Here is a 13,587-nt window from a genome sequence, read left to right on the forward strand (position 1 = left end):
ATTTTTGTATGGGTTAATACGTTTTCGTTAGAACAAATCAAGTCGGAAATTTTTAAGTGGAAATTACAAACTTTAAAAGCCTTGAATACACTACAAGTTGTCATTTCCTACAACAGGGTGGTCAAATTAAGATCCTGTATAGGCCTAACAATTAATGATGCGTATTGATAACAACAAACCACCCAGCAAACCGGAAACATTCCCAGAACATTAGCTCACATTCCCATTAAGTTCTAGTTAGAGTTTGAGCTAACATTAGGATGATAACGTCCCACAAACATTCAAAGAAGGTTTTTTGACCACCACAACCTTTTTCTTAATAAAATGTTATAAATTAAATATTGGAATGTTCTCCTAACATTCACTAAAATGTTGTTCACAACATCTGTAAAAACTATCACAGAACATTCTGGTAAGGTTCTCATTAGGTTGCCAGGGAATGTATTAACACAATGTTCCGGTAATGTTCTTAGAACATACTGCCGCAAACAAAATGTGGGCGCAACAGAAGTACAGGAATGTTCTGCTAATGTTGATGGATGTTATTTAAAACACCTATAAACAACAAGCAAGGAATATTCCTGAAATGGTCTCAAAAAGGTAGTGTGATGTTATGTCATGATGGTTCAAATAACGTTCCCTGAACATACTGAACTAAAATGTTGGAGCAATAGAATTTGTAAAAAAAGAAGACATGACGACACAAAATTGTTCTAAAAACCTACTTCAACAATAACGGAAGTAGTTCTGAAAACAATGCTGCAATGTTCTGCCTATATTGATGTGTAATGTGACATAATTACATGATGTTGCCAAACTTTTAAACAAATGGCATTTTAATATTCTTACATCATTATATTTTATTAAGGTATTGTCCAAACATAGTGCCTTCAGAAAGTATTCATACCCTTTGACTTACTCCACATTTTGTTGTGTCACAGCCGGAATTCAAAATGGATTAAATATATTTTTCCCCCCTCACCCATCTACACACAATCCCCCATAATGACAAAGTGAAAATGTGTTTTTAGACATTTTGGCAAATCTATTGAAAATGAAATACAGAAATATCTAATTAACATAAGTTTTCACACCTGGGTCTATACTTTGTAGAAGAGTGATTACAGCTGTAAGTCTTTCTGGGTAAGTCTCTAAGAGTGAATACAGCTGTAAGTGTTTCTGGGTAAGTCTCTAAGAGTGATTACAGCTGTAAGTGTTTCTGGGTAAGTCTCTAAGAGTGATTACAGCTGTAAGTCTTTCTGGGTAAGTCTCTAAGAGTGATTATAGCTGTAAGTGTTTCTGGGTAAGTCTCTAAGAGTGATTACAGCTGTAAGTCTTTCTGGGTAAGTCTCTAAGAGTGATTACAGCTGTAAGTCTTTCTGGGTAAGTCTCTAAGAGTGATTACAGCTGTAAGTGTTTCTGGGTAAGTCTCTAAGAGTGATTACAGCTGTAAGTCTTTCTGGGTAAGTCTCTAAGAGTGATTACAGCTGTAAGTCTTTCTGGGTAAGTCTCTAAGGGTGATTACAGCTGTAAGTGTTTCTGGGTAAGTCTCTAAGAGTGATTACAGCTGTAAGTCTTTCTGTGTAAGTCTCTAAGAGTGATTACAGCTGTAAGTCTTTCTGGGTAAGTCTCTAAGAGTGATTACAGCTGTAAGTGTTTCTGGGTAAGTCTCTAAGAGTGATTACAGCTGTAAGTCTTTCTGGGTAAGTCTCTAAGAGTGATTACAGCTGTAAGTGTTTCTGGGTAAGTCTCTAAGAGTGATTACAGCTGTAAGTGTTTCTGGGTAAGTCTCTAAGGGTGATTACAGCTGTAAGTCTTTCTGGGTAAGTCTCTAAGAGTGATTACAGCTGTAAGTGTTTCTGGGTAAGTCTCTAAGAGTGATTACAGCTGTAAGTGTTTCTGGGTAAGTCTCTAAGGGTGATTACAGCTGTAAGTCTTTCTGGGTAAGTCTCTAAGAGTGATTACAGCTGTAAGTGTTTCTGGGTAAGTCTCTAAGAGTGATTACAGCTGTAAGTCTTTCTGGGTAAGTCTCTAAGAGTGATTACAGCTGTAAGTGTTTCTGGGTAAGTCTCTAAGAGTGATTACAGCTGTAAGTGTTTCTGGGTAAGTCTCTAAGAGTGATTACAGCTGTAAGTGTTTCTGGGTAAGTCTCTAAGAGTGATTACAGCTGTAAGTGTTTCTGGGTAAGTCTCTAAGAGTGATTACAGCTGTAAGTGTTTCTGGGTAAGTCTCTAAGAGTGATTACAGCTGTAAGTGTTTCTGGGTAAGTCTCTAAGAGTGATTACAGCTGTAAGTGTTTCTGGGTAAGTCTCTAAGAGTGATTACAGCTGTAAGTGTTTCTGGGTAAGTCTCTAAGAGTGATTACAGCTGTAAGTGTTTCTGGGTAAGTCTCTAAGAGTGATTACAGCTGTAAGTGTTTCTGGGTAAGTCTCTAAGAGTGATTACAGCTGTAAGTGTTTCTGGGTAAGTCTCTAAGAGCTTTCCACTCCTGGATTGTGCAACGTTTGTCAAGCTCTGTCAAATTGGTTGTGAGCATTGCTAGACAGACATTTTCAGGTCTTGCCATAGATTTTCAATTATATTTAAGTCAAAACTATAACTCGGCCACTCAGGAACATTTACTGTCTTTTTGGTAATCAACTCCAGTGTAGATTTGGCCTTAGATTTAGGTTATTGTCCTGCTGAAAGGTGAATTAATCTCACAGAGTCAAGAGGAAAGCAGACTGAACCTGGTGTTCCTATTGGATTTTGCAGTATTACTTTAGTACCTTGTTGCAAACACGATGCACGTTTTGGAATATATAACAGTCATTGAACATTAAACTGTTAATGTGTAGCCTCATGGTGAAATCCCTGAGTGGTTTCCTTCCTCTCCGGCAACGGAGTTAGGAAGGACGCCTGTATCTTTGCAGTGACTGGGTGTATTGATACACCATCCAAAGTGTAATGAATAACTTCAGCACGCTCAAAGGGATATTCAATGTATGCTTTTTGAACATTTGGAAAGTATTCAGACCCCTTGACTTTTGTTACATTACAGCATTATTCTAAAGTGGATTAAATTGTTTTTTTCCTCAATCTACACACAAAACCCATAATGTAAAAGCAAAAACAGATTTTTGGCAAATTTACATAAGTATTCAGACCCTTTACTCTGTACTTTGTTGAAGCTCCTTTGGCAGCGATTACAGCCTTGAGTCTTCTTGGGTATGACGCTACAACCTTGGCACCCCTGTATTTGGGGAGTTTCTCCTATTCTTCTCTACAGATCCTCTCAACCTCTGTCAGGTTGGATGGGGGAGCATTGCTGCACAGCTATTTTCAGGTCTCTCCAGAGATGCTTGATCAGGTTCAAGTCTGGGCTCTGGCTGGGCCACTCAAGGACATTCAGAGACTTGTCCCGAAACCACTCCTGCGTTGTCTTGGCTGTGTGCTTAGGGTCCTTGTCCTGTTGGAAGACGAACCTTCACCCCAGTCTATTGTCCTGAGCGCTCTGGAGCAGGTTTTCATCAAGAATCGCTCTGTACTTTGCTCCGTTTATCTTTCCCTTGATCCTGGTCTCCCAGTCCTTGCCGCTGAAAAACATCCACACAGAATGATGCTGCCACCACCATGCTTCACTGTAGGGATGGTACCAGGATTCCTCCAGACGTGACGCTTTCAGGCCAAAGAGTTCAATCATCAGACCAGAGAATATTGTTTCTCTTGGTCTGAGAGTCCTTTAGGCAATCTCCAAGTGGGCTGTCTTGTGCCTTTTACAGAGGAGTGTCTTCCGTCTGGCCACTCTACCATAAAAGCTTGATTGGTGGAGTGTTGCAGAGATGGTGGTCCTTCTGAAAGGTTCTCCCATCTCCACAGAGGAACTCTGGAGCTCTGTCAGAATGACCATAGGGTTCTTGGTCACCTCCCTGACCAAGGCCCTTCTCCCTCGATTGCTCAGTTTGGCTGGGCGGCCAGCTCTAAGAAGAGTCTTGGTGGTTCCAAACTTCTTCCATTTAAGAATGAAGGGGGCCACTGTGTTCTTGGGGACCTTTAAAGAACTGAAAACGGCTGATCTGTTAACCTTCTTGCAACATCAAATGATGTTTTGTGCACCTTGACACAAACATATGAATGTCAGCACAACTGATCAGTTTTAGTGTTTTGGGAACCTCTCTCTTGTCATATCCCCACAATGTTCCCACAACCTAAAGACAATTGTAAACATACAAATGTATTTCTGGGAACATTCTTGCAACATCAGGCAAATGTTTTTTTAACCTATTAGTAACATTGCAATCATCAGCACAACTGGATAGCTGTTTGTGTTTTTGGAACATATATTTTGTGATGACCCCACAATGTTCCCACCAGACTGCTCCTACAACCTAATGAAACATTCTGGGAACATTTAAAGAATAGACAACATGTGTTCTGGGAATGTTCTTGCAACGTCAGGCGAATGTTTTATACAAACATTGTATAATCATCAGCACAATTGGACTGTTTTTGTGTTATGAGAACATTTGCCCCAACTTAATAAATGTTCTGGGAACTTTCAAAATAAGAAAATAACCAATTTTGGTTTGCTGGATTAACTTTAAATGAAAAAGGTGTGAACACAATGCACCTTTAAGACAGAAGGCGTGGAATACTTACAAAGTCCTGACTCCCATCCTGATGGCAGAGACGACAGTCACCACAGCTGAATGCAGCACATTCCGAGTGGGCATGCAGCTCACAAACTGAAACCGAAAACAGAGGTTACATTACTTCTGTCAAAGTCACTACTATGACTGATGGACCAGTTAGATTTCCCCCAAGGAAGTTTAAATACAGTGTGAATCTCATTATTCGAAAATGTATGCACTCACTACTGTAAGTTTCCCTGGATAAGAGTGTCTGCTAAATTACTAAAATGTAAAAGTACACTCCCCTACTACTGCAGTTTCGATTTGAGATAACATGTTTCATATGAGGTGACAGTAGAGAATGTTACCTTTTATTTTAGGGTCTTTTCATACATATCTGATTTACTGTTTAGAAATTAAAGCACTTTATATATCTTTATAGACAAATTAACTTAATGTATTAAAGTAATCAAAAGTTGAGTATTTAGTCCCATATTTCTAGCATGCAATTACTACATTAAGCGTGTGACTTTACAAACTCATTGGATGCATTTGCAGATTGTTTTGGATGTATTTTGGGTTATGTTTTGCCCCATAGGAACGGAATGGTGATGGCTGGAGTCATTTTCTTTCTAAGTGGGTAGATAAGTTGTTTCTGAACACTTTTAAATCAATCCTGATATTTACCATGATTAAGAAAAATCATGAATAATGATGAGCGAGAAAGTTACAGAGGCTACAACAAAGCATGCTATCCTCTCACCATTACCAATGATGGGGGAGATAAAACATTTTTGGGAGGTATATGACCTTCGTCCCTCTAACTTTCTCACTCAGGCCTTCGGAGTGGCGCAGTGGTCTAAAGGCACTGATTCGTAGTGCTTGAGGTGTCACAGCCCCAGGTTTGATCCCAGGCTGTCTTTAGAGACGGCCGTGACTGGGAGACCCATGCTGCGGCGCACAATTGTCCCAGCGTCGCTCGGGTTAGGGGAGGGTTTGGCCGGCCGGGATTTCCTCGTCTCATCACGCTCTAGCGACTCCTTGTGGCGGGCCGGGCGCCTGCAAGCTGACTTCGATCGCCAGGTGAACGGTGTTTCCTCCAACACATTGGTGTGGCTGGCTTCTGGGTTAAGCAAACAGTGTGTCAAGAAGCAGTGCGGTTTGGCAGGGTCGTGTTTTGGAGGACGCATGGCTCTCGACCTTCGCCTGTTGTGGAGTTGCAGCAATGGGACAAGACTGTAACTACCAATTTGATATCATGAGAATGGGTTTTGAGCCCAAACAGTTCAGATTAGTATTTTTTTGTTGCCTGTTTTGCATTTTATTTTGGCATTCATTGATGTCACATATCAGCTTGCAAATAATGTAAAAATAAATAATAATAGACTTAATAAAGCCGCATACAAACACGGTCTCTTTCTTGAGTAAGGCAGCTCCAAAATGTAGGTGTTTCAGCCCAGCTCAATGCTTTCTGTGGTGGTGGGGAAGCCAGCGAAAATACAGAGCGTAGGGGTTGGTAATCTTCTCTAGTTGCGGCGTGATTAGCTCAGTGTTCTGTCACTCATGAGGACACTACTTCACCGGAGAATCTACAGGTAGAGCTAGGCAGTTCAAGCCCCCTTGGGTGCTGCCATAGATTTACATTAGAAGTCCCTGTCCAAGAATGCTTAAGGCCATTGGCCAGAGATTAAATGACGTCAAATCACATTATATCTACCATAGCTTTGATTGTACTGATCATGTCAACATCATACTTTCACAATCTTACCTAGCTAGCTAGACAACCAGTCATCATCATGAATCACATTGACAATTTACAGGCAAATCCTTTTCAATACTTGTCATATGAAGAGAAATTATAGATAAATCGTATCGGTGCTCATTGGCCATAAACATTACACAACAAGTCGGAAATCGGAAATTCAACAATGAGTGGTTTGGAAGGAATCAAAGGCTAACTGCAAGTGTTGCAAAACAATCACTATTTAGCTTCCCCTGCCAGCTATTTGGTGGAGAGGATGTGTGGTCCAAGTCTGGGTATGAGGATTTAAAACATCTCTCTGAAAGGGTCTCTTTTCCACGCTTAAAATGATAAACATTCACATTGGTCATGCTGTCAGTCCAGCATGACTTATACCGCGTTCAAAACAACTGGAAACTTGGAAATCTCATACTCCATTGCTTCACTCTGAAAAAAAAACAAGCTCTGACTGGGAAAACACATTTTGAACGGTCATCCAACTCTGAATTCCATGTAGGGAACTCGGGCCTCTTTGTAGAGCTCCGACCTGAAAAATCACTGATATCATGATTCAACCTTGTTTTTTTCCAGAGTTCTCAGTTGTCTTGAAAGCACCATGAATCCAGAAAATGCCAGACTGTGACAAAGTTTGATAACAAAGTTTGCCCACAAGAAGGACGTTCAAGTGAGCACAGCACAACAACGGTGAGTCCAAAAATATCTTGTATGCTGCTGCATAAATGATGTAAAATGCCAGGGAGATATGTATACTGTAGATAAGAATGTAATACTCATGACCAATGATGTTACATGCTGACCAGACCAAACACGTCGCATGCGTGAGCATCGCAAAATAAATGTAGAAATCCATGTTATTCAATTATTGCACCCACACTGCTCGCACGCGCCAACGAGCGTCTGCGATGCCAAGGGATAAAATAGAACTCCTTTCTATTTCTGACACAGATCGCGCTGAAAGTCCTGCCTCTCCCATCTCCTCATTGGTTTATAGAAGCAGGTACCCACGTGCCATTTCCTCATTGGTTATACCCACGTGGGTGATTGAAAGACTAAATGTCAGACGGTTTGGGTTGCGTGTAAGTGTATGTTGTGTAGTAAGCTGTTAGTAGCGCATGTTACTCAGCCTATATAATTTGGTCCCTTTTCCCTTCATAATTTAGCCTACTGTTCTGATTTGGTGATGCACCTGTAGCCTATAGCCTGTTTTAGAGAAATGTCACCATCAAATATGGTCAGAGCTTTCTTTGTCAGCTCATATGCCCCCGTTATTTATCCTACGTTCTTAGGGTGCACAGGGAGAATGCTGTAAGACCGGCCCATGTTCTGAATTCTGTCGCGAAATGTGCTGAACAAATAGTTATATCGACTACTCGCTCATTAATGTCTTAATCGAAATGACGGCTTGCCTCTTATCCGGTCATCGTGCCCTTATGCATTAGATTGTACATCTCAATTGTTTTATTGCTTATATAGGTCTATCTCATTAGTATCTTATTCATCATTTTAGGCCATGTTGGAATTAGTTCATTGTTTTGCTTACTTTGTGTATTATAATTATCTCATGTGCTTTTCTTAAGGAGGAGGGGATACTATGTAATGTTGTTGGGTCTGTAACCATGAGGAGGGGATACTATGTAATGTTGTTGGGTCTGTAAACATGAGGAGGGGATACTATGTAATGTTGTTGGGTCTGTAACCATGAGGAGGGGATACTATGTAATGTTGTTGGGTCTGTAACCATGAGGAGGGGATACTATGTAATGTTGTTGGGTCTGTAACCATGAGGAGGGGATACTATGTAATGTTGTTGGGTCTGTAAACATGAGGAGGGGATACTATGTAATGTTGTTGGGTCTGTAAACATGAGGAGGGGATACTATGTAATGTTGTTGGGTCTGTAACCATGAGGAGGGGATACTATGTAATGTTGTTGGGTCTGTAACCATGAGGAGGGGATACTATGTAATGTTGTTGGGTCTGTAACCATGTTTGCCAGTGACAGTCTCTTCCCATTCAAATATCGTTTTTTTTTCAACAAAAAGTTCAGTAATATACCCATGTAATTCCAGTTGATTTTGCGAGGGTTGTTTTGTTTGCGCAATGTGCTGTCATTGCGTCAGTATATTGTCTATAAATGTGGATCCTCATGATTGTATTTCCCTTTCTTTTTAAACCACATAGGCCTATTCAAATAATACAATGTTGTGTAGTGGCTTTGTTGGCATGCATCAAAAAAAACATTTTTAAAAAAAGAAGAAAGTTGAATTTGCCCCAAGATTTACATGCTAAAATCACCCCTGGGTAGCATCCACATTCATGTAGATGTGTTCACAAACATATATTCTTACTAGCAATCAAAATGACACAATACATTATTCTCCATTCACTTCCTATTGGACCAAACAATGTGAAACACAACCAAACAAGCTGTAAATGCATTCAACCACTTTATAGCGTTACAAGCTTGATACAGACATTGTGTGCAAGGTACATGTGACCAAATACTAAACCTTTGACTACTTTAAATCCACTATAAGTGAAATGTGTCCAAATATATATGACATCTTCAAATAGTGGACTAAATATATTAAGTGCTTTAATTTCTAAACTGTAAATCAGATATGTATGAAGGGGACCTTCTGTACTGTCGCCTCAAAAGAAACATTTGATTTCAAATCCAAAATGCTGGAGTATAGAGCCATATGTAATATTTTAGCATCACTCTCTAAACACATATGGAGGGGAGTGTATAGAACATCTACTTTGGGTGTGTACACGTGTGTTTACTGTCCAATGTGGCCTATGTACACGTACCTTGAGGTTTAGCTTCCATATGCAACATCATGACCTGCACACTTCTACTAAGTAAACATGCAACACTTTGGCCATACGTTGCAAGTACATTGTGCCATTGGTCGCATATACACTGTCTGTTGCGAAAGCTCTTGAAAACGAACCTTCACAGCGAATGGCTGTGTTTCCCTCCAGATGTTTTCGACACACACAGCAGAATCTCTTTTTCTGCCCTGCTGGACCAAAGCAATGGGCCACAGGGATCTGGAGTTCACAAATGGACAAAAAAGGAATATGCACACTTCTACGAAGTAAACATGCAACACTTTGGCCATTCGTTGCAAGTACATTGTGCCATTGGTGGCATATACACGGTCTGTTGTGAAAGCTCTTGAAACCATGCCGAAGGATTGTCGGGCTAGCATGCACTAACCACAATCACAAGCAGCGATAGAGCAGTTTAACTTTGTGCTGTCACTCACCCGCACCAGCGTCGGGGCCATACATGAACACGCAGTCCTCACAGTCTTCAGGCACTTCTCATGGCACATAAAGTTACATACTAGGGGTGGGAGGAGACACCAGAGTCAGTCAACTAGTCAATTCATCCTTGGAGCATCAGTAACAAGGCTATCTAAAGTCCCATTCATTTCTTGTAATGAGATTTTGGTGTTACACTGTCTATAAACTACCTTTGTATTGGCTAATGTCTTGTAAATGCTTTAGTAATGCATTCACCCAATAATGCATTATAATATTTGCTAAGCATTCGTAATAATCTTCATAGATTGGCAATTCTACGGTAACCAAGTGACTCTGAGACTCAATGTTTTACTTTAAATTGTATGCCAAACAAAAACCAATAATTGCTCAATTTAAAAAAATAAGTAAATGTGTTTTTGTATAGTGTTCTATGAAAATTGTTAAAAGTGGTCCTTGTGTATAGAGTTGTATTCTTTGTTTAACTTTGCAATCATTGTTGTTGTTTTTAAGTGAAAATCTGATTCTCGGTGTCACCCAGATGCACACAGTTGTGGCAGTCATGATGCATTAGAATAGACCTACTCTAGAAAGTGCTACCGAAACTGGTTCCTGACAAGGTTACGGCTCAGGGTCTATATGTTGAAAGGAGCAGTGGTTCGTCACAACCCACTGGGCACACACTGCTTGAGTCAGGCCATAAGCAGCCATATAGACCTACTGAGATATTATGGGCTTCTGCTAGATGGCACAGTAACAAGTGTTCTAATAAGACAAGCTGTCTAACAACAAGAGTGCATGATCGCATCCACCTTCACGGAGGCGACATACAGTCTATGCTTCACATTTGACACATTAGCAAATAGGCTGTCACAGCATATAAGAAGGCACATAAGTCTATAATCTAGCACCACTGTAGCATTATAAAAATTTCTTATGCCATGTCTAGGGTGTTTAGTTTTTTGTTGTTGCTCTCGAGCATCCAGTCCCCTGTTGCCATGCCGACCAGTTAAAGTGTATCACGATTTGACTGCAGCTAATTGCGCACCAGAGACTTTGCATTTCCCCTTGTTCGCTCTGCCTGGTAACACTGGGTGCCGTCCATCAGTCTTATGCTGTTATGCAGTGCTGCTGTGCTGTCCCCAGTGTAAGGCTAGGCATTGCTTTATTTCCTATATGTTTTTACACATGTTCATGGGAGGTACATTTTCAGATGGAGTAAAGGAGAGGGACTTTACTGAATTGACATTAATCGATAGCATCCTAATGTCAGTCTGTGCATGATAATGGCATTGGTCTACAGGCTGCAGTTTAACATTTTTACACACACAAATGTATTGGACACAACGACAAGGCCTCTTTCACACACACATACACAATGTTACTACACACATACAGCTCTTCCTCTCGCCTACGACACGCACACAAACTGCCATCTGGGTAAGTACTGCTCTAGGAACATGCCATACTGTACACGGCGACAATATTTAGACAAGTTTAGAACCTATACGCATTACGTCAACCAAAATGCTTCAGTTTGAGAATTCAACAATTCAAGGAAAATTCCCCAACGTCAAGCACATTTTACATTTCAGTTGAGCCGTTTCGTTTCAACTCAACTGGTCTGGTCAAGTGAAGAAACAAAAACAAATGTCACGTCTCATGTAAACCAACCTACCTTCACAAATGAATCCGATAAGACCCCATATGAAATCACTGCAGTTGTGGCAGAACGTTGGCTTGGTGAGAGTCACTTTCCTAAAACAATGTCCGGGTGCACTGACAGGGTACCTTGAGCGAGACCCAGGGGATTGTTCTACCTTTTTCCTCCCGGACAGGGGGCTTGCGCTTTCCATGATGGAATTCTCATTCTTCGTTCGAGTGCTGTTTGCCATCGTATCTATGCACCACAAGAGTCGTGTATAATGAAAACGTAGCTAGGGTGTTTGAGTGAAAATATGTTTCCGCTGCCAAGCGGCAAAATCAGCGAGCTCCAGCTACGTTATGCCCAACCGCCGTGTCATTACACTTTGGAGCCAGTGGTGCCAGCTGCTGCTGGAGCTATAGCGGTCATGAAGTTAGCTAACAATAGACATGGCAGTTAGCTACCAGCCTTGCAAATAAATTAAAAACATAAGTCTTGAATGATCCAGAAATATGGTTAATTGACAAAACACTCAGTCTAGTGGCTCGTCACCAGGAAACATGAAAAAGAAGCTTACTGGCTAACTTAACGTTAGCAAAACGCTAAATTTACTCGCAAAAAAATTAAAGGCAAGCAAGTTCAAAGAAAATCCATCAAAGCAACAAGTGACAATCTAACTAATTAACGGCTTAAATTGCTAACTAAATTGGTTGTTTTTATCCTGCTCCGTTTTTCTTTTGCAGCTTTTACACATCAGCTGCTAGCTACTTCCGCCCGCAGTTTTCATAGTTGTGCAGCGGTTTTCATCCGCCCTGACATGGTTGGCCCTCACAGCGCCTAGACATGAGTGAGTGACCAGCATCACAGAATTTTCAAAGCAAATGAAGCACAGCACAAACAGATAAGTCATTGCGGGGCTCCAGCAGCCATCTCGACCATAACGCGCAAGCGACCCTATTGCCCTAACAACTCATTGGGTTCTCTAGATTATAAAAAATATATATTTTTACAATGCAACAAACTCTTGGTTTTTATTCACTAGCCTACTTGTATTTCCCATAATCTTTTGGCATGCGGCATTTCACCTACCACCGGTCACCAGTATTGTAATGACTTGACTAGATTAAAAAGGAACAATTGTCCAGACAGAGGCTTGAGTTTACGAATTTACGGTGTATTAACCCAACTTCACACAGGCTACTGTTTGGCCGTAGCCCACGCCAAATGAATGAAGGATACCCAATAAAACAACCGTGACCTTCTCTCGTGAAGGCCCGCCATAATAGAGAGAACAATAGCTAAACCTGGTCTAAACTTCCAATGCTCCACCCCCCTGCCCGAACCCCTCTACGCCACCCCGCCAACCACCAGGATGCCCGGCATCAGAACATTCCAGGCATTCCCATGATTGGAAAGATAGCAGGTTGATTGGCATGTCGGACCCCGCGAACACTGGGTAATGGTAAGTACAAAACAACCAACTAATAGCATAACACATAACACACAGCTGTCAGTGCGGGTTGTTATAGTATTATACTTATCCGTGGTCAAACGAATTGGTGGAAACCTGTCAATACTTATAACCTATCAACTCAAAAGTAAAGTGATAAACCCCAATGGGCCTCTTTCTGCCTTTCTTATCATCCCTGGCATTCAATTCATCAGTCAACCAACTCTTGGATATAGGCCGGTTATTATTTATTTTTTAAATCTTTATTTAACTAGACAGTTTAACAGTCAAGAACAAATTCTTATTTTCAATGACGGCCTATGAACAGTGGATGAACTGTCTTGTTCAGGGGCAGAACGAAAGATTTTACCTTGTCAGCTCGGGGATTCGACCTTTCGGTTACAAATCCAACGCTCTAACCACTAGGCTACCTGCTGCCACCTAGTGGTATTTAGGTGAAAATACATGTGACAACTCACATTACATGAACACAGTGAAATGTATTAACCTTGGCCTGAAACTTATGTCACAGTGGATAGCTAAGATCATGCAGATCAAGAAGTAGATCAAAATGATTATGTGGTGTTAGATTCTGCTCCTTTAGATGTAGTCCCTCATTTTTGGATGTCGTTTTTATGAATCAAATCTCTTAATATATAACATATGCTACAACAAATACACTTTTATATGATCCCATGACATATTTCTAAAGTGAAGAGTAACACAATTGAATGAGGGCTCAGGATTAAGACTAAGCCGTTCTGCCAGTCACATTCTGTTAAAGGTCTCCAAAGCACACACATCCCTGGGTCGCTCCTCTTTTCAGTTTGCTGCAGCTAGCGACTGG

The 13,587-nt window shown here is 40.8% G+C and overlaps 1 protein-coding gene across 1 annotated transcript in view; it reads right to left on the reverse strand.

Annotated features, from left to right (window-relative positions):
- LOC118363961 (diacylglycerol kinase theta-like) overlaps positions 1 to 12,471 on the reverse strand; it is a 31,277-nt gene extending 18,806 nt beyond the window's left edge. Inside the window, exons 1-4 of the mRNA XM_052488308.1 lie at positions 11,324 to 12,471; positions 9,648 to 9,727; positions 9,330 to 9,429; positions 4,639 to 4,724 (exon numbers count right to left, since the gene is read on the reverse strand). Coding sequence (XP_052344268.1) covers positions 4,639 to 4,724; positions 9,330 to 9,429; positions 9,648 to 9,727; positions 11,324 to 11,540 — 483 coding nt within the window. The 5' untranslated portion in view covers positions 11,541 to 12,471. The remainder of the gene's footprint in view (positions 1 to 4,638; positions 4,725 to 9,329; positions 9,430 to 9,647; positions 9,728 to 11,323) is intronic.
- Positions 12,472 to 13,587: the final 1,116 nt, after the last annotated feature.

The sequence above is a fragment of the Oncorhynchus keta genome, chromosome 30, assembly GCF_023373465.1.
Source record: "Oncorhynchus keta strain PuntledgeMale-10-30-2019 chromosome 30, Oket_V2, whole genome shotgun sequence".
Lineage (NCBI taxonomy): Eukaryota > Metazoa > Chordata > Actinopteri > Salmoniformes > Salmonidae > Oncorhynchus > Oncorhynchus keta.